Source organism: Narcine bancroftii, chromosome 2, assembly GCF_036971445.1.
Source record: "Narcine bancroftii isolate sNarBan1 chromosome 2, sNarBan1.hap1, whole genome shotgun sequence".
Taxonomy (NCBI): domain Eukaryota; kingdom Metazoa; phylum Chordata; class Chondrichthyes; order Torpediniformes; family Narcinidae; genus Narcine; species Narcine bancroftii.
The window spans coordinates 275,567,610-275,592,221 of NC_091470.1; the positions used below are offsets into that span (position 1 = coordinate 275,567,610).

The 24,612-nt window shown below is 39.9% G+C and overlaps 1 protein-coding gene across 3 annotated transcripts in view; it reads right to left on the reverse strand.

Annotated features, from left to right (window-relative positions):
* The window catches only part of emc2 (ER membrane protein complex subunit 2), a 164,845-nt gene that overhangs the window by 69,910 nt on the left and 70,323 nt on the right, over positions 1-24,612 (reverse strand). For 2 of the 3 annotated variants that reach the window (XM_069920986.1, XM_069920984.1), the window contains exons 4-5: positions 23,932-24,017; positions 22,314-22,371 (exon numbers count right to left, since the gene is read on the reverse strand). The exons of the other annotated variant lie outside the window; for it this stretch is intronic. In XM_069920986.1, coding sequence (XP_069777087.1) covers positions 22,314-22,371; positions 23,932-24,017 — 144 coding nt within the window. The remainder of the gene's footprint in view (positions 1-22,313; positions 22,372-23,931; positions 24,018-24,612) is intronic. 3 annotated transcript variants of the gene reach the window in all.

Consider the following 24,612-nt stretch of genomic DNA (forward strand, 5'->3'; position numbering starts at 1 on the left):
TATATGTTAAAAGGCTCAGAGTGACTGGGGAGAAATGAAGCTTCACATCACAACTCCAGTCTTCTGCAGCCTTCCTGGGCACAAAGTGCTCACAGTGAGTCAGAAACGTGGTTCTCTAATAACCCACTGTCAAAATCTTCTGTGAACAATTATTACGTTCATAAAAGTAAAATCTACACACTAGTGTTTTCACCCATATAGCTCCAGAATCTTCGATTTAAAACAATGCTTAGTGTTATTGAACCAATTGTCTCGAATTACTTGAAATATGAATCTTAAAGAGTTAGCAAGTGTTCAGTCATTGTTGGAGAGCAAGAGAAAATATGCATGAAGGCTTCCAACCAGTATCATAAATTCATTTACGAAGTAATGGATATACCTCACACTATCGTACTGGCAATGAAGAAAGATGTTACTGCCAAGCACCATTAAGAACCAAACTAATTTCTGATCTTAACTGTCATATTCAAAACAATGTTACAACTGAAGATTTTGTGAAATACATTTGACATGATATATGCTCTCACAAATTAATACTTAACAGCCTATAACCCTCCAATTTTGCCACTCTTAAACAACCTTTACTCTTCTTGAAGAGAATAGGAACAGGACTAGGAAATCTGGTCCATCGAACCCATTCAAATATTCACCAAGATCGTGACTGATCTTCAACCTAAGTGCCATATTCCTACATATTCCCATATCTCGTGGGAGCAGACAGGTTGGAAATGGAGAAACTGCTTCTCCCAGAGAGTAGTGAATCTGTGGAATTCTCTGCCCCAGAAACCAATAGAGGCTGCATTTATTTATGACCTGGATATTTTTTGAATAGGGATATTAAGGGTTCTGGAAAAAAGTCAGGAAAGTGCAGCTGAATCCATGACCAGATCACCCATGATCTTATTAAAAGGCAGTGCAGGCTTGATGATCCACCCCTGCCCCTGTTTCTCATGTTATTTTTTGAAGGTGCACTGTTATTACATCTTTCAATTCCCTTTTCATTCTCTTTTGTTTTGATTATACCTTTAAGGAGGTCCTAACATGGGGTCTCGGCATTTAGCATCAACCTTTCCTTGGCCTCTGCAGATTCTGACCAGTTGGGTTCCTCCAGAAAGACAACACAACTGAGCTGCTAGAGTCTTAAATAGACAAAGAGAAGCTAGAGGAACTGGCAGGTCAAGCAACATCCATGGAGAGGAATGGTCAGGTCAAGTGGCATCCATGGAGAGGAATGCTCAGGTCAAGCAACATCCATGGAGAGGAATGGTCAGGTCAAATGGCATACATGGTCAGTGTTCCGGTTTCATTTGTGAGTTCCTCCAGGACTTGCTTTTATTGGCTCCAATTCCAGCATTTGTAATCATTTATTTCTCCGATATCAGAATGAAGTTGTTGATAAGGTAGAATATCTTTTGAGTAATTTCAGTGCAAATGCCCTTTGGTTACATATTGGTATGATGTAGAGTATGATACAAGTCAGATTACTGTCCGGAGTGGGCCAAGGCCGAGAGCAAAGAAGTTCCAGGAAGAGGTTCCAGAAGAAGTTCCAGCATTAGGGCACACTAGGGTTGGTATCCATGCCACATTCTCTTTACCAACAGACTTTCAAGGGATATCTTATTTGGGTGGTCAGAGCATAGCTTGGGTGCTTTTTGTGCCATTTGTTGGCATGCTGCACAGGCACCTGCACAGCATCCAGAACAGGCATTACTTTGGGTTTATTCTCCCCCTTAAAAGCATGTGCAATTAATGGGCTGAATTATACCCACTTGTGCTTTAATTTACATGGAGGTCACCAGCAACATAAGAACTGAGACAACTGACAAGATACAATTAAAACAGAAAGTTTGCTATGATTGTGGTGCAATATAAAAAGTGCTGGAGAAACTCCAGAGGCCACACAGTGTCCAAAGGAATATAACCAATGTTTTGGGCTTGAGCACTTTGACAAAGTGGTGGGGCAGGAGCACATGCCTGCAGGCAAGAGGTCATGGGTTAAAATGGGTGGGAGGGCAGAAGAGATAAAAGCTGAGAAGAGACAGAGGAAGCATAGCTCTCTGACAGATCAGAAACATTCTTTAGGAGGCAGGTGTGGATATGTCAATGACTCCTGTCTGCTTAAGATTTCATGAAAAGCAACACAAATGCTACACTGCAAGATGCAAACCACTAGTTAGCCACAGAAACAGAATGGCCAGATAAGTAACAAAAAGTGTTAAAAAGAGCTTGCAGAATTCTGGAAAAACTTTTTTGTGGATAGATGAGACCAAGATTCACCTGTATCAGAGTGTTGGCAAGAGCAAGTAATGAGCAATAAAGGAACTGCCCAAGATCCAAAGCCTACCACTCATCTGTGAAATATGGTGGTGGGGGTGTTATGGCCTGGGCATGTATGGCTGCCACAGGTATTGGCACACTTATCCTCATTGGTGATATAATTGCTGATGGAAGTAGCAAAATTAATTCTGAGGTGTTTAGAAACATCTTATCTGCTCAAGTTCGAGGAAATACCTCCAAACTCATTGGTCGGCGCTTCAACCCACAGCATGGCAATGATCTCAAACATACTGCAAAGCAAATAAGGAGTTTTTCAAAGCTAAAAAATGGGAAAATTCTTGAATGGCCAAGTCAGTCACCCAATCCAAATTCAATTGAGCATGCCGTCCATATGGTGAAGAGAAAACTTAAAAGGACAAGCCCCCAAACAAGCAGGAACTGAATATGGCTGCAGTAGAGGCCTGACCAGAGAAAATACTCAGCACCTGGTGATGTCTATAAATCACAGATTTCAAGCAGTCAGTGCCAGGGATATGAAACAAAGTACTAAATATGACTACAAGTGATGTAATTTCTACATAGGTCTAACCAGAATGTATACAAATACCCTTTAATAAAATCTGGAATGTGCACTTCAATCACTTGTAAATTGTTTGATTACAAATTTAAAACTGTGAAGTAAAGGGGCAAATAAACATTATGGAGGGCACTGTAGATGTCATTCCTCCAATTTGCAGGTGGCCTCAGTATGGCAGCGCACAAGACCATGGACAGGTATGTCAGAGAGAGAATAGGATGTGGATTTGAAATGGTTTACTAATGGGGGATGCCCATTATTGCAATGGACAGACTGAAGGTGGTCAACAAACTGATTTACCAGAATGCGCCCGTTTCTCCAATTAAGAGGCAGCCCCATAAGCCACCCACAAATTGGAGGAACAGCACCTAATATTCCTCCGGTGCACTCTCCAACCAGATGGCATGAACTGCAACTTCTCTAGTTCCCATTAGTTCTTTCCCCTGTCTCGCTTTCCCTGTCTCTTTCCTCCAACTCCCCATCATCTTTCCTCTGCAGTCAGAGAGCTTCCCCTCCTCCCCCAATACTTCTCAGCTTTTTTCTCTTCCATTCTCCCTCCCATATCCACCTCTTGGCCTATGCTTTCCCCTCCACCCCCTGACCTTCTTCCCTCCTCTTCCCATTTTTTTTTGGGAGGGGGGGTACCTGCCTGCTTTCTGCTTATACCTTGACGAAAGGCTCAGGCCCAAAATGTTGATTATATATCTTTGCTTCCTATTGATGCTGTGTGACCTGCAGAGTTTCTCTAACACTTATGTTCTGCTCAACTAGATTGCAAGACCTAATCTACAGAGATCAATTCACCCGGCCTCTGGACAGCGGGTTTTATCCATGAAGGAATTTAATAGCGCACAATAAACCTCTATGCAGCTGAAGTGTATGAGGTCACTGATGAACCAAGCAGCAGCACTCAGAGTAAAGAAGCACACTGAAAGATGCTTAATTGAGCACAAAGGAGGGGAAAGCATCTCTTTCCCCTCCCAAAAAAAAAGAGAACAATTCCTTCAGGAACATAATTGCAACATTTGAAACCATTTATCCATTGGCTGCAAACTTGTTCTGTTTTGACCAAGCTATTTCTTGGCACTCTCAAGTATTTCTTCATACAAGGGTGCTTTTCAGTCATGTGGAGCAACATATAATTAGTGTTAAAATACTGATAAATACTGCAAACTACTTAGCAAGGTCCTACTTCAGGTATGTAGAAACAAGTCCAAAAATCATTTAAACATTCTCACTGAAGATAATGCTGCAGCACTCAGGTTACCTCAGCTGAAATGCAACAATATTCCAACCATGCTATCTTTTCAGAAACGCAACCATGTTCCCCACTGCCACAACCTTCCTTTGTATGGTCTGAGACTGGGAAACACTGCAGTTTGCAGCCAGCTAGAAAGTGCAATTTGCAAACACCCACTCTTGCAACTGAAAGCCAATTTTCAACATTTGAAAAATCGTGTTATACTCATGAGCTGGCACTCCAGCTACATGAAAAATGATGGTGGTCCTGTTGGCATTTGCCCCCTCCCATAAAAATTCCAAGATGTCTGAACACATATTAATTTATTCAATACTGCAAATAATTTTTATATATTGCACCGCATCTTATACTTTAACATGGAGAAATACATGGCCAAAATAAAATATGTGTCTGCTATTATTTTTTATTATAACAAAATGCTTGAGCTGTCATGATGTTTGAAGCAAGTTCTTTCATTGTGTTAGGATTGTGAGCCCCCATTCAACACCCCCATCAAACGGGAAAGACTCCACAAGCAATCCAATCGGATTTGAGGTGGCTATGGTCTTTCGCTGCTGAACCACTTACAGATTGCTAAGGCCATTTGGAATCTTGAGGTGGTTGGACCAGATCTGGAGCTGGATGGAGGGAAGGTGCTCAATGTAAGGCAATCCCAACTGTGAACGTGTGCCTGAAAGTCCAATAACCTGTCAACATTCTGTGGAGCCAGACTTTGGAAAAGGTCCATGGGAAAGGGAAGAGGCATGATCAAAAAAAAAAGCAAATGACAACTTTCCCCCAACGTCTTGATGCTCAGGTTTTCTCTGACTTCTGATATTTTTTAAAATTTTTATTTTTTTATTTCCATCAATGACAAATATAACATATTTATCCATAATCATACAGAATTAAAAAAACTGCAAAAGGAATACATAAATTTTACATTTTCTCCCCTCCCTCCTCAAAAAAGCACGAAAAAAAGCCTACTTGAATTTATCATATATCATTCACTGATTAATTAAATTTCAAATTTACAAATATAATCTTAAACCTTAAATTAACTAGGGTAAGTTGGAGCAGGAGCAGCGGAAGTTGTAGATGAACTCTTATCAATGAAATCCATATAAGGTTTCCAAATCTTATAAAATTTTTCTGGTTGATTCTGTAAATTGTACATTATTTTCTCTAACAGTATACAATTTTGTAATTCCATTTGCTGTCTATTGTCTAATTTCACGTTACCGCTATACATTTCTTTGCTACTGCTATTGCTACACTTAAAAACTTCCTCTGATAAATATATAACTTCAAATCATGAATATCACCTAATAAAAATATTTTGGGTCTTTCAGAATTTGTATCTTCATAATTTGCCCCAGTAAAATACTCACATCTTCCCAAAATTTTTCTACTTTTTCACATTGTCATACTGCATGTAAAAAGGTTCCTACCTCTTTATTACATCTAAAACATTGATCAGAGCAATTTGAAACAAGTCCATGAAATTTATGTGGAATATAATTTAAATGATGTAAAAAAATTAACTTGTACCAACTGATATCTAACATTGTGTTAGTTTTGACCATACTTCTTCGTGGATTTGTATATTTAAATCTCTTTCCCATCTCAATTTAGATTTAAATAGATGTTTTTCTGCATAGTCTCTTGCAATTTATATACATATTAGTAATAAATCTTTTATAAACATCAGTTATTAAAAATTCAAATTGACTTTGTTCAGGTAATCTAAAATTCAATCCTAACCTTTTTAAATATGATTTAAGTTAGAAAAAATAGCATTATTTGGTATATTATATATCTGTCTTTCAATTGGTCAAAAGTCAAAAACCAGAACTGAAAAAAAAACAATCTTTTATCCTTTTTAATTCCACAGTTATGCCAAATATCAAAAAAATGAATTATTAACTGTAAAAGGATTTTGCTTCAATAACATTTTGGCTATATGGAAATTTTTCATTCCTCTTTCTACATGGATTCCATTCAAAATTGGTGTATCTATTTTCCCCTTCAACAGTCTTTCATGCCATTTATACAAAATATGTTCAGAATTATTTTCTCCTATACATTTCAATTTGTACCATGCTGTCTTTTCACCAGTCTAATAACAAGAAGACAAGAATCTAAGTTGAGCTGCTTTATAATAATTTTTAAAATTAGGCATTTATAGTCCCCCCTTATTATATTCCCATGTTAATTTTTCCAATGCCATCCTTAGCATTTTGTTTCACCAAATAAATTTTCTTATATTTTTATTTAAATCTTGAAAAAGCGTTGTTGGTACAGAAATTGGTAATGATTGAAATAGGTATTGTATTCTAGGAAAAATATTCATCTTCACACAATTTATCATTCCTATTAAAGAAATTGGTAAATCCTTCCATCTTATTAAGTCTTCTTTAATTTTCTTCAATAAAGGTATATAATTTAATTTAAATAAATTATTAAAATTCTTAGCAATACTAATTCTTAAATATTTAACCACCTCCTTCTGTCATTTAAATGTTGTAATTTTCTTAATTTGAGTATAATCTGTCTCAATCATTGGCATCACTTCACTTTTATCAATATTTACTTTATAATCTGATATTAATCCATATTCCGCCAATCGTATGTCTATTTTTTAAAATGAAATTTCAGGGTTTGTAATATTTTGCAAATATTACATCATTTGCAAAAAGACTAATTTTATGTTCTTTACCTTTTATTTTAAGGCCCTTAATCTCATTATCTCTTCTTATCACCTCTGCTAAGGGTTCTTTAGCCAGCAAAGGATCCTTCACTTTTTCTGAAATGACTGTTATTAATGGTGTTTTAAACGACTTCAGTAAATCACAGGAGTCATTCATTTGATCTAGCAATCCCATAAATATAGGGATCAATAATTCTTTAAATTCTTTGTAGAACTCCGGAGAGAAACCATCTTCTCCTAGAGCCTTATTATTTGGTAAAGACATCAATATGTCATATATTTCTGTAACAGTAAAAGAGTTTGTTTATTCAATCTTTTCCTTGATATTTAATTTCAGCAATATAATTTGTGATAAATATTCATCTATTTTATTTCCATCTTTCAAGGATTCAGATTGATAAAATATCATAAAAACATCATTAATACCCTGTGTTTTATAAGTAAGATGACACAATTCCTCTTTTATGGCTATTATTGTTCTCGATAATTGCTTAGTCTTCAATTGCCATTCTAAAACTTTGTGGGCTCTATCTCCCAATTCATAATATTTTTGTCAAGTTCACCTTTTATCTCTCGCCACTTTATATTTGTATTTTCATTAAATTTCAATTTTTAAAATTCCAATATTCTTCATTTCTCATCATTCACTTGTAATTCTTTTTCTAACTTTATTATTTCTTTTTCCAAATGGTTAACTTCAGACGTGTTTTTAATTTTAGCTGTATAACTTATTGACACTGTGAGCAGGAAAGGGCTTTAGCAAATACTAGAGCACCTCAGATGTCCCCCCCCGCCCCCCCAAGTTCCTCAACATGGTTATCCAACTGCACGAAAACCAACAAGGTCGGGTCAGATACAGCAATGAGCTCTCCGAACCCTTCTCCATTGACAACGGCATGAAGCAAGGCTGCGTCCTCGTACCAACCCTCTTTACTATCTTCTTCAGCATGATGCTGAAACAAGCCAATAAAGACCTCAACAATGAAGACGGTGTTTACATCCGGTACCGCACGGATGGCAGTCTCTTCAATCTGAGCCGCCTGCAAGCTCACACCAAGACACAAGACCAACTTGTCCGTGAACTACTCTTTGCAGACGATGCTGCTTTAGTTGCTCATTCAGAGCCAGCTCTCCAGTGCATGACATCCTGTTTTGCGGAAACTGCCAAAATGTTTGGCCTGGAAGTCAGCCTGAAGAAAACTGAGGTCCTCCATCAGCCAGCTCCCCACCATGACCACCAGCTCCCCCACATCTCCATCGGGCACACTGAACTCAAAACAGTCAACCAGTTTACCTATCTCGGCTGCACCATTTCATCTGATGCAAGGATCGACAAAGAGATAGACAACAGACTCGCCAAGCAAATAGCTCCTTTGGAAGACTACACAAAAGAGTCTGGAAAAACAACCACCTGAAGAAACACACAAAGATCAGCGTGTACAGAGCCGTTGTCATACCCACGCTCCTGTTCGGCTCCGAATCATGGGTCTTCTACCGGCATCACCTACGGCTCCTAGAATGCTTCCATCAGCGTTGTCTCCACTCCATCCTCAACATTCATTAGAATGACTTCATCACCAACATCGAAGTACTCGAGCTGGCAGAGTCCGCAAGCATCGAATCCATGCTGCTGAAGACCCAACTGCGCTGGGTGGGTCAAGTCTCCAGAATGGAGGACCATCGCCTTTCCAAGATTGTGTTATATGGCAAACTCTCCACTGGCCACCGAGACAGAGGTGCTCCAAAAAAGAGGTACAAGGACTGCTTAAAGAAATCTCTTGGTGCCTGCCACATTGACCACCGCCAGTGGGCTGATCTCGCTTCCCACCGTGCATCTTGGCGCCCCACAGTTCGGCGGGCTGCAACCTCCTTTGAATAAGACCGCAGAGCCCACCTCACTGACAAAAGACAAAGGAGGAAAAACCCAACACCCATCCCCAACCAACCAATTTTCCCTTGCAACCGCTACAACCATGCCTGCCTGTCCCACATCGGACTTGTCAGTCACCAACGAGCCTGCAGCAGACGTGGACATTCCCCTCCATAAATCTTCGTCCGCGAAGCCAAACCAAAGAAGAAAAGATAACTTATTATTTGTCCTCTTAAATAAACCGCTGTAGCGGCTACTATGGTAGAGCTACTAAAGAAATACAAACACACACGGTACAAGGTGGGATGCCACTATGAGTTTGCTGCCGATCCATACGACTGGCAGGTTTAAATTTAGCCTTGTAAGTGTCCTGCTCCTTCCGACAAGAGACTCAACAGCTCAACGTGCTATTTCTTGGCACTCAGTATCCCTTGCATGCAGTCCATTAGGTGAGTTGGCAGACGTCCGCATTAGGGTTCTGCACGCCCACAGAACTGAGGTCAGAGTTGGTTGTGAAATGAATGTCCCCGGAACTGTAAGTACTGTGTCATAAACCATCTCTGCCGATGATGCAGACAAATCTTCCTTTGAGGCCGTGCGAACTCCCAGTAGAACCCATGGCACCTCATCAACCCAATTGGGACCGGTGAGTCAGGCCTTAAGCGTGGACTTTAGTTGCCGGTTGAAATGTTCCACAAGGCCGTTGGACTGCGGATGGTATGCCGTAATGTGATGCAGGTATGAGCCACAAAAGCCCGCAAAGGCAGACCATAATTCAGAGGTGAATTGTGCTCCGCGCTCTAAAGTTTTGTGCGTTGGGACACCAAATCTAGTGATCCAATTGACGATGAACACCCTATCATGTTTCAGTGTCACTGGATGGCCTGTGGCCAGAGTGTGGAACTGTCCACTACTGTTAAAATGTATCTCATGTTTTGAGATACTGGCAATGGCCCAACCAGGTCCACATGCACGTGTTCAAACCTTCTGTGTACCGCTGGAAAAGGTTGAAGAGGTGCCTTGATGTGCCGCTGAATTTTGGCCATCTGGCAGGAGGCGCCCGAACGTGCCCATTGAGTGACGTCTTTTCTTAGTCCATGCCACATGTATTTATTTGTCATGAGCTTTACTGATGTTCTGATGGATGGATGAGACAAGCTGTGTATCTGGTCAAAAAGGCGTCGCCTCCATAATTCCGGAATCAAAGGTCTAGGGTGGCCCAAAGACATGTCACAAAGAAGGGTTGGGCTGCCCTGTTGTGGTGCCACTCGTTGTATATCCAGGTTAGTAATGGCAGTACTGTAGGCCTGAACATCGGTCTATGGCCTGTGCACTGGCCAATTCAGGAATATTGATTCCATCCTGAATATGATATACAGTTGGTCTGGACAGGATATCTGCGACAAGATTGTCTTTCCCTGAAACATGGCGCACGTCTGTCATGAATTCTGATACGTACGATAAGTGACGCTGTTGTCTTGCCAACCGTGGATCCGTTATTTTGCTGAAGGCAAAAATGAGTGGCTTATGATCTGTAAACACAGTGAAATGGCAACCTTCCAAAATATATCAGAAGTGCTGTGTGGCTAGGTACAATGCCAACAGTTCCCGATCAAATGTACTATATTTAGTTTCCACTGACCTTAAATGCCTCCTGAAGAAAGCAAGGGGTTGATAATGGCCATCAACGTACTGCTCGAGAACCGCACCAACGGCTGTACTTGAGGCCTCAGGGATGGGATGGGTGAGCATTGTTGCTTTGGCCAATGCTTCTTTGGCAGTCGTAAATGCAACATCTGCCTCTGATGTCCAGGTAACATCCCTGTGCTTGGTGGAGACGATCTGAAACAATGGCCGAAGAATGTCAGCAGCTGCAGGAATAAACCGGTGATAGACGTTTATCAGGCCCAGAAATTTCTGCAGTCCCTTAAACGTGGCAGGTTTGGAAAAAGCACTGACTGTGTCTACCTTGCTGGATAAGGGAAATATACCATCGGCCGTGATCTTGTATCCTAGGAAGTCGATGGTGGATCTGCTAAATTGACATTTGTCAGGGTTGATGGCAAGACCAAATTCCTCTTGCCGTTGGAAAAGGCAGCACAAATGCAGGTGGTGATCTTGCTCAGTTTGACTGGCTCCGAGGATATCATCCAAGTAAATGTATGCAAACTCCAAATCCCTGCTTAAAGCATCCATCAGCCGCTGGAAGGTTTGAGCAGCATTTTTCGATCCAAACGGCATTCTGAGGAATTCAAAAAGCCCCAAAGGGGTAATAATTGCTGTTTTAGGGATATCATCCTTATGGATAGGCATCTGATGATATCCTTTGACCAGATCAACCTTGGAAAAAATGTGGCAACAGTGTAGATGGGCATCAAAATCCTGAATATGAGGAATTGGGTACCTGTCGGATGTAGTAACATTGTTAAGCCTACAGTAATCGCCGCAGGGTCTCCATCCACCTGCCTTCTTGGGTACCATGTGCAATGGTGATACCCAAGGACTGTTGGAGTGTCGAATGATACCCAACTCTTCCATCACCGTAAACTCCGCCTTTGCTTGCAGCAGTTTATCGGGTGGAAGACGGCGAGCCCTGGCATGAATCGGTGGGCCTGAAATGTCTATGTAATGAGATACACCATGGGCTGTTTTTGAGGCATTGAAATTAGGAGTGAGAATACGGGGAAATTCGTTGAGCAGGGCAGCTTAGGCATCCTTGTGCAGTGTATGTACCCCGAGCTGGGAAACTCTCCCTTTGCTGCATGCCAGTGGGTATGTCTGAAAGGTTGTGGCATGAACCAATTTCCTCCGTTTCACAGCCACCATTAAGTCATGGGATCGTAAAAAGTCTGCACCCAGAATAGGTTGAGCAACAGAAGCTAAGACGCAACTCCAATGGAATGTGCTCCCACCTATTCCAAATGTGATCCATCGTGTGCCAAAGCTGGGAATGGTAGCTCCATTCGCCAGGTGTTGTTGTTTATGCGTCCTTTCAAAATAGGTCGGCAGAAGTAAACTAAGCTCAGCACCTGTGTCTACAAGAAACTTGCGCTTACCCACGTCGCCTTGAAGATACATAGGGTCGTATTTGCGCCAGCTCCCGAGGCCACTACTGGCAGCCGGCTCTTTCGTTTCCCACCTTTTTCCTGTAATAGGTACATGGTTGGACGCATTTATGGGCATTTTTCCTCAGCGGCGATGGTAAAAACACCACTCTCGACGTAGGTCAGCATGTTCCTCCTTCTTTGATTGGGCTGCAGATACAGGAGGCTCGTAGGACGCGGGAGATCTATCTGCTGCCAAAACAGGCTGTATTTGAGCAAACTTTTGTGTAGGAGTATGATAGAGCCTGTCAGCCTCCCTTGATATGTCATGGGACGGCGGAAATCCATATTAGCAATGGGTATGGCAACATGAGCTGGCAGCTTTGATAGGAATAGGGTTCCAAAAAGCAGGCAATGAGAATGACCATCCGTCAATGCCAGCATATCATTCATTAGGTCAGATGGATTCCTGTCACCCAGGCCTTCCACGTTCAAAAGCTGGATGCCACACTCATGCCTTGTCAATTCCAGTGCATCCAGAAGAAATTGGCAGAATCTGGTGTACTGGGGGATTGACAATAAATTCGCTTACTCAAGATGCAGTAGCGGTGTCCAACGCACCTACGACATGCCAGAACTTTGTGTCCCCGAAGACGAAACTGGGTTTCAGCCTGAATAAGCCAAACCCAAGGTTGCTGGGTCCAGAAAGGAGGCAAGTGAAGTCCTACTGCGTTAACTGCCGCTGCTGCTGTAGCTGCGTCCGTAACGACTGTAGACTCAGACTTCGGCCGAATCTTGCAGTCGGGGTCACCAATTGTAGCGGCTACTACGGTTGAGCTACTAAACAAATACAAACACACACCAGAGTAGGCAACACAAGACTGATTTAGTCAGGGTTTACAGGCTTCTTTTATATACGGTGTGTCCCGGGCTCCCTGGAAAAAGGTGGGACATCACCACGAGTTTGCTGCCAATCCACGAGACTAAGTTTAAATTTAGCCTTGTAAGTGTCCCGCGCCTTCCAGCAGGAGACTCAACAGTTCAACGTGCCATTTCTTGGGACTCAGTATCCCTCGCGTGCGGTCCATTAGGTGAGTAGGCAGACGTCCCCATTAAGGTTCTGCACGCCCGCAAAACCGTGCCGGCGACAGTTTGGATTGCTGCGCTGTGTGCCCACTCTGCCCGCTTCACGGCCGCTACATCTTCATAGAATCCCAAACCACAAATTTATTGGTTAGAGTGTTCACTAGTGTCTAGAAAATATTTTTATCTGCTGTCTTATAAATTCACAAAAATCTTGTCTTTTTAACAATGCATTATTAAACCCCCATCTATAACCTATATTTTGATCTTCTTCCAATACAATTGACATAACTAAAGGCGAATGATCAGATAATATTATTGTTTGATATTCAATCTTTTGAACTCTTGCTTGTAGTTGAGAAGAAATTAAAAACATATCTATATGTGAATATGTCTTATGTCTAAAGGAATAAAATGAATAATCCCTATGACCAGAATGCATTTTCCTCCATCTATCAATGAGCTTCATTTCAATCATAAAATTCATCAGTTTTAACTACCTTGTTTTTAACCATAATTCCACCTAATCTATCCAACTTCTAATCAATACTAAAATTAAAATCTCATCCCATAATTATTTTCCCCTTTGCATTGGCTAACGGCAATACATCTTGTATAAATTTTTCATCATCTATATTCGATGCATATATATTTATTAATGCTCAACATTCTGAATAAATTTTACAATTTATCATTACCTATCTTCCTGCTTTATCAATAGATATATCCAATATTTTAATTGGTAAATTTTTATTTATTAATATCGCTACCCCTCTGGCTTTAGAGTTAAATGAAGAAGACAATACCATTACTACCCAATTCCTCTTTAATTTTGCATGTTCTATTTCCGTTAAATGAGTTTCTTGTAAAAAAGCTACATCCATTTTAGGTTTTTTTTTCATTTAACTTATTAACTTTTTCTCTTTATTGGATTCTGGATTTCACTAATAAAGTTCAATTTCCCTCTCATTGAACACCAGTATGTCCATCCAGTGTCCCCCCTCCCTCCACTTCGCTCACCCTAATTCTCCTTATATGACATACTAGGTTCATAAACAATCCAGGCTTTGAACAAAAAAGCTTAATGAAAAGAAAAACCCCAGAGGCATTTAATGGTAAAATGTCTCTAATCCCCTGATCTATACGGGATGCAAAAAATATCACTTCTGCAGTGGTCAGCATCATACTCCCCACCAATTCACTCAATCTCCATACCATCCCTTACTATAGTTTTTCAAACAAGTCTAATAATCCATTGATCTTATCAAAATATAATAGATCATGTGCATTATAGGTTAAACCTTCCTCCCCCTTTAAACTCTCTTGAAACACAATGTAATTCCAGTTACAGCAAAATTCTTTCAGTTATGTAATTAGTTCAGGTATCAGCAACCACCTGTTGTTCTTTAGCAGTCAATGAATCAGCATGAACCTTTGTTTCATTAGGCTCTGTAAAAAATTTACTCCTCCCACCTGGGACAAATATATTGAATAGAGCAGGATATCTCAAAACAAAGGCATAGCCTTTTTCCCATAGCACATCTCTAACTGGATTAAACTCTCTTCTCTTTTTTAACAAATCAAAACTTATGACTGGGGGGCGTGTCATGTGATGATGTGGGGCTAGACTTGAATTCTCTACTGTCTCTGAAAAAGTTTTAAAAAAAGTTAAGAAGCCCAAACTGACTGCCAGAAAATAGAAGAGGAAGCTATCGGAAGGCCTTCAGAACAATAAACAATGCCTCCTAAGAAAGATAAACTATTACTTTTCAAGAACTTGAATAAGAAACAGAAGCTGATAAAGAAGAGAGGCCTACCTTGAAGGACCCTGGAGCTCTCCGGAAGGCAAGTGCCCGTGGTGACAGACCTGGAACTGGGGAGACCTTGGACATTGCTGTTCAAGGTCTCCTCCAACAATGGCCGACCACCACGGGTGAAGAAGTGACACTGCGCATGCGCAGAGCACAAAAAAAAGGAGGCAATTTTAAAAAAGGCTCAAGAAGCCTCCTGCTCCAGTGATCGAGAAATGGAGCAGGAAGAAGAAGAAATGTGTGCTGAACACAGAGTTTTGGCCAAAAAACAGGAGAAAATAAAAGTCTTAAAAATCTACAACTGAAATGAAGAAGTATATGGATTCTTTCCAGCAAACTTTGTTACAATTAACAATGGAAGTTAAAAAATGTAAGGAGGGTATAATTGAAAATAAGGGTTCTACAAAGAAGGTGGAGAGAATGTTCTCTCTTATCCACTCCTCTTAATTAGTAATTTTTAATAATTAATGATTGTCCATGCTAATATTATTGAATATTAAATGGTAGGTGTTTCTTTCTTTTCTTACTTTTGGGTGGGAGGGGGAACAGGGAGAAAAATATTAAAGTATTTTTTGTATCATTTTCTATGGATATTTAGTTAATGTTTCATTTTTTTCCTATAATGATGCAAACAATTAAATAAAAATTTTAAAAAACTTAAGTCTGGATAAAAGAAAATCTTATTTCCATTATAAATCAACGGTGATCGTCTTTCTTCAGCTTGGTTTGCTGCCAACTCCAACATCTCTCTTACTTCATATCGAAGGAATCTGACGTATTGGACAGGACCATTGGTCAGGCTGAGGCTTAGTCTGGCTGTTAGTATCTTTAATCTTTTTTTAATAGTTCCTCCTTTTTTTTATGTGCTCTGCGCATCCACGAGGAGTTGCTCATGTGCAGAGTCACTTCTTCACTTGATGTCGGCAGCCATCAATGGAAGAGGCCTTGAGCAGCAGTGTCCAAAGTCTCCCTGGCTTCTGGCCTCTCTCCTTTGGATATTACCGTGCGAGAAGCTCCAGGATCCTTTCTCAAGGTAGGCCTCTCTTCTTTTTCTTGCTCCATTTCTTGTATTGCAGTAAGGCCTTTATCTTTCTTCGGTGGCACGTTGATGTCTTCTGTATGCCTTTAGACAGTTCTTTCTTACACTTTCTGTAACTTTTAGAGTCTTTATCACCTTTTCTCAACTTTTTCGAGGAGAGCAGGGATTACCAATAATAATCTCACATCATCACGTGGCGCACACCCCCCCCCACCCCCCGCCCCACCCCGACATCTGATTGATTACATGTAGAACAGAACAGCCAGGGTCAAGAACAAGCAGTTCTCATTCATTAAAAGATCATTCATTCCATACATTTTTTAAAAAATTAAATTTTATTTTCTGTGGCAATCCTTATGCCCCTCCATTTTGGGTGTCCTGAGTATGAATGCTTCTTCTTCTGTCTACTTATTCCACCAAACTACCCAACTATGCTTGCTCCCTATTTAATTGTTGGGACCATCACTCTCCAAACTTTGGTCTTGCTTACAGTTTGAATCAAAATATTTCATTCAATAGATGAAAAAGGCAATGACCTTCAATACAAGCACAAATCTCTGTATGTGAGAAATCCATGTCAAGAGTATTACCAAGATTGCATTTACCTGAAGTAACAATTTATAACTAAGACTACCTTAGGACCCATCAGAGGAGTGCTATTTTCTGACTTAGAAATAAGAATAGAACCAGGGAATACAGTCCCACACTACTGGATGATGTTAGAAAGGGATGAGCAGGATTCACAAGAGTGACTGTAGATGCTGGAAAGTTGAAGCAATACAAAATGAACTCAGCAGGTAAGGCAACATCTATACAAGGCAATAGAGAGCTGAGGTGGCAGGTAATAGGTAAATATAGATGGGAAGGGAAGAAATGGACAAAAAGAAGCCACATGTAATAGCAGGAAGAGGAAGATGAACTCTGAAAGGAGAGAACAGTCGATTATCAAATGCAGAGGAAGAGGTGAGGGAGCTAGAGGAAGGAAGGTATAGGTGACAGACAAGTCAAGTGGAAGGGGAAGGGGAAAGGGAAGGAAATGAGGAGGAGAAATGGGGCCAGAGTGATCAGGGCCTGCAAGGATTGCAGAATTCCAAGGTGGATAAGGATGGGTTGTAGTGGTCCAGTTTAGCCCCGTACACAAGGGGCTGGATCGCCACATCACACAGCCTACATATGACAGCACAGAGACCACCTCCTCATGGAGGAGAAGCACCAGGGTTAAAGAGCAGACTGCGGGGAGTGAGCACCGCTCCTGAGACTGTGCGCTGACGTCACTCCTGTGAGCCAGTGTGGCGGGTTCACAGTATTGCTTTTGTAGCGCGGTCTGTTTGAATAAAGAGTCAGTTATTGGTTCACTCCGCTCGATGCAGGCATGTTCTTTTCTTTTCAGAGCGCCACAGTATCGTGGGCGCTACAGGGTAAATCAACATCCATTGTGATTTTTTTCAACAATATAACCTGTGAAGTGGGGATGCAAACCAAATTACAGGATACAAACAAGCCTGGCAAAGGCAAACAGGACTTTAGAGAGAAGAGAAAGGAATTACAGCTGAGAAGACCAGATATGTGTAAGAATGTTTCTTTGAGATAATGATGGCAGATTTAAGGACTGTGGACTCTAAGAGAGAACAAAATGTTAACAACATCAAACCACCTGGAGGCCCAGTGGGGAATCTGAAGAATAAAACAGATTTAGAAATCAACTTGAGCCACACACTGATGTATCAGAAACCAAAAAATGTCTTTTCATATCAATATTTTTCTCTAAATAAAATTTGAAAGTCCAATAATTATAACCTGAATCTCAATGGTTAGCAAATGTATAATTGAAATACAGGCAGTACTTTGTAAAATGGATAGTAGTATGATTTGCATAAACTTGGATTTTCATAAGTCATGCAGGGAATCCTCATTCAAGACATATGGTCTTTCTTTCTCTCTCCCCCTCACCACACACGCAGTGTTGATAGGTTTTGCCAAGTTACAGCTTCCTCCACAACAGAGACAAGATGGAAACAACCCAACAGCAGTCACCTCAAGTCTCCAAACACCTGCACCACTTCCTTGATATCAACCTCCCTCCTTTAATCTCCCACACTGGGAGCTCAATTACTCTGCCGAAATAAAAAAAATTGTAATTGAATACAGCTAAATCTCACATTTCCCTCCTCAGTGTTGTGATGCAACAAACAACGGTCTCAGTCTTGTACACTACATAAAATGTCCTTCTGTGGTAAGGAATACACATCAACAAAAGCTGCTCATTTACAGTTTTCAAAAAATGAAGAACTGCCTCAAAATACAATTCCCATTTTAACAGTATCAAAATACCATCTAATTAAAAAGGAATTTGTTTTATTCACTTTAAATTCTTGCCCTGAGACTAGTCACTACACATTATGAACACTACAGCTGTCACCAACTTGCTGTGAACATTGAAGCGGGAGATTTATTCAGGGCATTATAAAAAATAATTGAAGACAGTTAATTTCAGATTAGTTACTGAATATTCCATTTACACATATTGAAATTAAACAAAAGCAACTCCAGCATTACATAAAATGATGAAGTGACACTTCACTAAGATGACCTGCGACTTGTTGAAACACAAGGTTTTGATACCGAGTCGGCCTGTGTTGTATGAACATTGTATCTCCTGATTAATGGTACAAATAAGACTGAACTCACAATAATTGCATGTGATAAGTCAGGGACTGAAATGTTAACTCTATTTCTGTTCCCCAGAAAAACTGCCTGAACTATTGTTTGGTTTTATTTCCAGGCTCCAGACAGGTAACCCCAAAGAGAACCTGGGTTGATATGGAGGCTAAAACTGAAAACAAAGATATTGTGGAGGATCTAGTCAGAGGATATTACAGAGAAAGGAAGATGAAAAATCATAGAATCAGGGCAAGAATTTTAAATTCAAGGTATTGTTCAACCCGCAGAATTAATGCAAACCAAGGCCTGGCCAGCAGATTTGAATGATTTCAGGTGACAAGTGTAGATCAAGAGAAACTGGGAATAGCCGCAAAATTACAATGACAAGTATTCAGAGTTGCATTGAAATTTCCTAACAAGGAAAGAAATTTTGACAACTGGCAACTCAAAGTCATTTGCTTCACTCAAACATGTTGCACTTAAAACTATCCCATCAATAAAATAATCATCACTGCTTCCAAACCTGACAGAAAAATTAAACAAAAGTTCATTGCTTGGTATTCACAGAAGGCAGAGCTATACAAAACTTTGGTAATGTCAAACTTGCAATAATGTGTGCAATTCTGGTCACCCCATTACAGGAAGCATGTGGAAACATTGGAAAGGATGCACAAGAGGTTTACCAAGATGTTGCCTGGCTTAGAGGGTCTGAGTTATGGGAAGACTGGACAAACTTGGGCTGTTTTCTCTGAAGCTTAGGAGGCTGAGGGCAGACTTGATAGAGGTTTAGAAAATAATGAGATGCACTGAGGGTGGTCAAAATCTTTTGCCCAGCAAAAGAGGCTCACACACACTAGAAGAAATGTATTTAAAATGAGGAGGAGAAAGTTTAATGGAGATGTGCGGGAAAAATATTTTACAAAGAGTGATGGGTGTCTGGAACAAGGGATATTGGTGGAAGCAGATTCAATAGTAAGATTTAAAGAGGCTTCTAGATAGACATGAAAATTAAATGCAAGCAGCATAGATTTAGTTTGATTTGGACATCATATTCATTTCAGACACATGGGTCAAAGGGCTTATGCCTGTGCTATACAGTACTGTTATATGTTCCAAGACACAGAAAACCAATAATTCTCCAAGATCCAGTGATCTGCACTCTTCACCTTTTAAAGCAAGTGATTACGGGTATGATTGTCACCTTCCAAGATTGCACAGATTTGGGAAAAATCTAACTATGTGGTAAGGAAGGGAAAAAGAAAACATGAAAGGACATATTTGCAATAAGAAGTGTGTAGCAAAGCTTCAGCAGATTGATTCCTGCAATGGTAGGTTCGTCACACAAGGAGATTCTAAGCAAACTAGACACATTCTCAAGACTTGAAGACAATGAGAAGTAATCACATTTTAACACCATATTTTTATGTGGCTTGACAAGTTAGATGCAGGGGCAATGATTCCCCTGCTACGGTATCTTGAAAGAGACATTGCAGTCTCAAAATAAGGGATTTACCATTTAGCAAAACAAGGAATTCCCTCATCCATAAAAGCAGTGAATCTTTTAAATTCTCCATCACTACATTGAGGACGGCATGTTTAATAAAGCTATTATAGAGCCAGCAACCTTGGTTCGAATCCAGCGTTGACTATAAGGAGTTTGTACATCCTCCCCATGTCTGCATGGATTTCCTCCAGGTGCCCAGTTTCCTCCCACCCTTCAAAAACAAAGGATTTATAGATCAATTGGTGTATTTGGGCAGTAGACACTTGGGGGGTAACTTTGCTGCATCTCAAAATTAAATTCATGATAGAGATTAACAGAATTTTGAAGTATTGTGAGAATATTTTATATTTATTATCTTTCCATACTAGACTAATTTAATGTATACTATTGGATTTTTCTTTTTTTAAACAAAGTACCTGCAGCAAGAATATTGGAGCACATGAACATTATATGTAATACATTATTATCATTAAAAGGCTATTAGGTTAATGCAGGAAAATGAGTCACGGCAAAAGATTAGCCCTGTTTTCAAATGGCAAAACATGCCCAAGTGGCTGAAAGACCTGCATTTGGATCTGTTTCTTATGTTCTTGCTGCCATCAGCCGACAGTGGCTTTGACTTTTCAATTACACCTCCTGCATATTTGGTCAGGGAGAAAAAATTAGAACAATCTAAAGATTTTTAGAAAGCTAGACAACAGACTCATTCCTTTAAAGATAAAAAGCTTCAAAGGTCCTACTGCAAGAAATCATGGATTCCCCAACTTGAGGTAGAAGTCACTTTATCTCCCTGTATAAAATACTACTGCACCTTTTGAAGTTTAATTTATACCAATGGAAAGCTACTAATGGGTTTGTGGAACTCCAGTGGGATTCAATTGTATAACATCTTAAAATCCATGATCAGATGAGTAAAACACACTTACTGACAGAGTCCCTTACTGACACTGAGTCACTGAGCTGGACTGTTTTTTGTTAAATAATTTTGCAGATGATTTGGAAAAACATAATCAAGGGAGCATACTTTTCAGCATTAAGTTTTTTTCTCTCTCTCAAGACCGTCAGTGTACCTTACAGCAGTTGCCAACATAAAAACTTGATAGCCTAAAGTAGTCCCAAGAACAGTCAACCTGACACATCAGAAAAAAAAAATTACAAATTTCTCACATGCCAAACCAAACAAGGCAAAGGGTCTCTATTTAAAACCATGCAGTGGGTTATTCTGCTACATGTCCCTTATGGGAATGATTACCAGCAGGTACCTAATGTCGGAACAACTTCAACACCCAATAATTTATTAAACAAATCTGATCTTTGCTGCATAGTAAGGAATCCACAACAAGAGACTGTGCATTCAGGATCAAAAAGAAAAGGCAGAATGAATGGGGGGGGGGTTGGAGAGCATTATGTCTGTTACACATCCACACCACTGAAGCAAATGCTGTCCAATTCCAGATCTGAAAGAATACCAGGAGGTCATCTGTCTTCATATAAATCCTGGCCGATAACACACTCGTGAAACTTTTGAAGTATCATGTTTTATTTAGCATTTGATTTTGATCCCTTCATCTCTTCACATCTATTTAATCAGACTATATTCCCAACAGGTAGGAAAGCAATTTCGAGAATGCAAAGCTTAATCTCTTCTTTCTCTCCCATGCCCTCCTCTTCTCTCCTGACAATTGTTTACTTACAGGCAATTAGCTTGTCCTACTTTCATTCAACCTAACTAGTTTCATGAAGTAAAGTTTAAACTACTATATGTAACAAAATAGATTTGGCACCAGGCTCACAATATTTTAATCAGCAACCCAGAATTTGTGGACGCCTGAAGAAAGGGAAGTGCAAAATAAACACTTCTTAATGCTGCCCAGTCAATTTTCAAATATTTTCCAACACCACTGACCCAACCAATGGTGAATATGCAACACAGGAAGTGCAGGCTCCTGCCTTCCATGCTGCTGAGGTCAGGGAATGTTTGTGCATAGCGGTTAAAGCCAAGTTGGAGGAGGCACATCTTTAGTTGCACTTTGAATCATTATGTTTCCACTAATCTTCAACATACACATTAATCTTGCCTCCACATCCTTGTTCAGATGATAAAACATTTCCCCCTCAGTAATTCCACTAAATTTGTTGTCAGCATCTTATGGGTGAGTCATTGTTCAGACAATAGTTTCATCAGTAACTCAGATTCCCAACTTTGAGTAATCAAATAAAATTGGCAAATTTCAGGAATCTGAGCTAATACAAGAACATTAATGCTACTCCAGAAGCTCATCTGAGATTTGCTAATCAACGGTCTAATATTCCAGAACTTCAGAAACTGATCGAAAACATTTCACCAGGATTTAGGGTTAGTTCTAACCTTTTATACTAGGAATCAGGTTATATTGGAGGATTCTCTCTTCTCCTGTAACTACTGCTCAGCAGTTGACTCTTGTGGTTAAATATTTGAATGTTTCCCCAAAATGCACTGAAAATCTGATTTACTTACTGTATTTGTTGGATCCTCTTGTAATATTTCATCATACATCTTGTTGGCATCATCATACCTTCAGAAAGAATAATTATTTCATCTTGTTACACGATCAAGTATTTAATGCATCAAGAGCCAGGACCACCAGATTGAGAAACAGCTTCTTCCCTCGGATAGCAAGACTGCTGAAAGACTGATGAACTGCTCATACAAACCCTCTGTAACTCAACTATTTAACAGTAGTATTTATTTAAGTTAATATTACATATAGACATTCTGTGCATTTGTATCATTTGTCTCTATGTCTGTCATGCTTGTAGGTGCATTTACAGTGTGTTGCACTGAGAACTAGAGAATGCTGTACAATTGGTTGATAAATAAAACTTGAACTAATTACATAAGACAGCGAAGACTTTGCTTCCTGAACACTTTTGGGTGTATTTTATGGCTTTTGGGCAGAGGATCACAAAAACCACCTTAAAATTTTCCTACCACACATCTTTTTTTAGATATAACCTATTTTTGTGATTTCCTGTTATGTTTTAAGTCTACTAGTCCCCACAAATCCCACTTTTTGGTCAGGCCATGCCTGGGTATGCACTCAGTGGAGGTGCTATGCAAATGCCTGGGCATGCTTAGTCAGATGGATGAATACAGACTATAAAGGCAGCTCAGATGTTGTGCATTATATTGATATAGATTGAATGCATGTTGATGCACATGTTGTTCAGGCAATAGCATAGTGAGTACTTAACAATCTTGGCATCTTGGCGCCTCACAGTTCGGCGGGCAGCAACCTCCTTTGAAGAAGACCGCAGAGCTCACCTCACTGACAAAAGACAAAGGAGGAAAAACCCAACACCCAACCCCAACCAACCAATTTTCCCCTGCAACCGCGTCTGCCTGTCCCGCATCGGACTTGTCAGCCACAAACGAGCCTGCAGCTGACGTGGACATTTACCCCTCCATAAATCTTCGTCCGCGAAGCCAAGCCAAAGAAGACTTAACAATAGCATTTATTGTCTTCAGGAAGATTCAATACAACAGAAATGTCTTGTCAATGTCAGCACAGCTATGATACGTTCTGTTACATTTGTGGCGAATAAATGCTCAAGTCTCAAAGACTGCACTTATTAAGACACCCTATGAGCTCAACTTTGGTGGTAAAATTGATGACCAAGACACACCCTGAGCTCATCATATTTGTTGTGCAACTTGTGCAATCAACCTGTGAGCTTGTCTCAGCATCATTATGCAATTAAACAGGCTAAATTCAATTTAATGTTTCTCCAACTTCCTACGTGATGCAGCAAATCTGAAATTATATTTGTGTTCAGCTTGAAAATTTTTATCATAATTCCCATTTTTTTATTCAGGAAGCAAACATTTTGAAAAAAAATGACTAATGTAATCAAGTGGTAGGCTTAGATTGGGTTTACAATGAACTTGTGCTTGATGTCAAATGTGCAAGACCTCATCCCCAATTTGTCAATTAGCTACTTCAATGAGTTTCAAAGTAATGAGGCCCAATAAATTGTATTTTACTAAGGAACCATATTTTACAAGATGACATTTTTAACCTTGACACAATTTCTACCCTACGTGTCTATGGCAGAATGAATTGGTTCTCAAGTACCTTTCAAGCGATTCAAGTCTCATGCCATTCAATCGTTTCACTCGGTGGCTGCCTGGAAACTGCTTGAAGAGTTCACGCAGACATTGCTGTGGAAAGGTGAGCAACATCTTACAGTCAGTTCTGCATGCTGATGGCCTTTCACTCGTTATAAAAAATATAGTCAGACCGCATTATTTCTCTGACATTCACTAGATGCAAGAAATCATGATCACATGGAACCCATATACATGCAAATAGCCCCGTTTTTAATAATTGACACAGAATATAAATGAGAGAATACCAGAGAACCCATTCAAAGAGGAGGGTAAAAATAAAAGTTCTTTATCAAATAAATTAAAAAATGTTCTTTCTTCATGCAATTGCCCAATTTCCTATTTAAGCAGACAGTAAGACGAACAAGGCCACTACAGGAAAGATGTGAGCGCCTTGGAGAGGGTGCAGAGGAGGTGGATGAGGACATTGCCATATTGGAAAGTTGCATTTGCAAAGGTAAATTGGGGTTGCTTTCTTTAGAATTGAAGATGCAGAAGGAAGACAATTCACAAGCTACATTCAATAACAAATGTACACAACCTCATTCTGATTTACCAAAGAGTTTCAAAGCAATATGGTCTATTTGGAACATAATTTTGCTGTAGATTTTAAACACTCTCTGATTCCTACTCTTGCCCTATTGAGTAA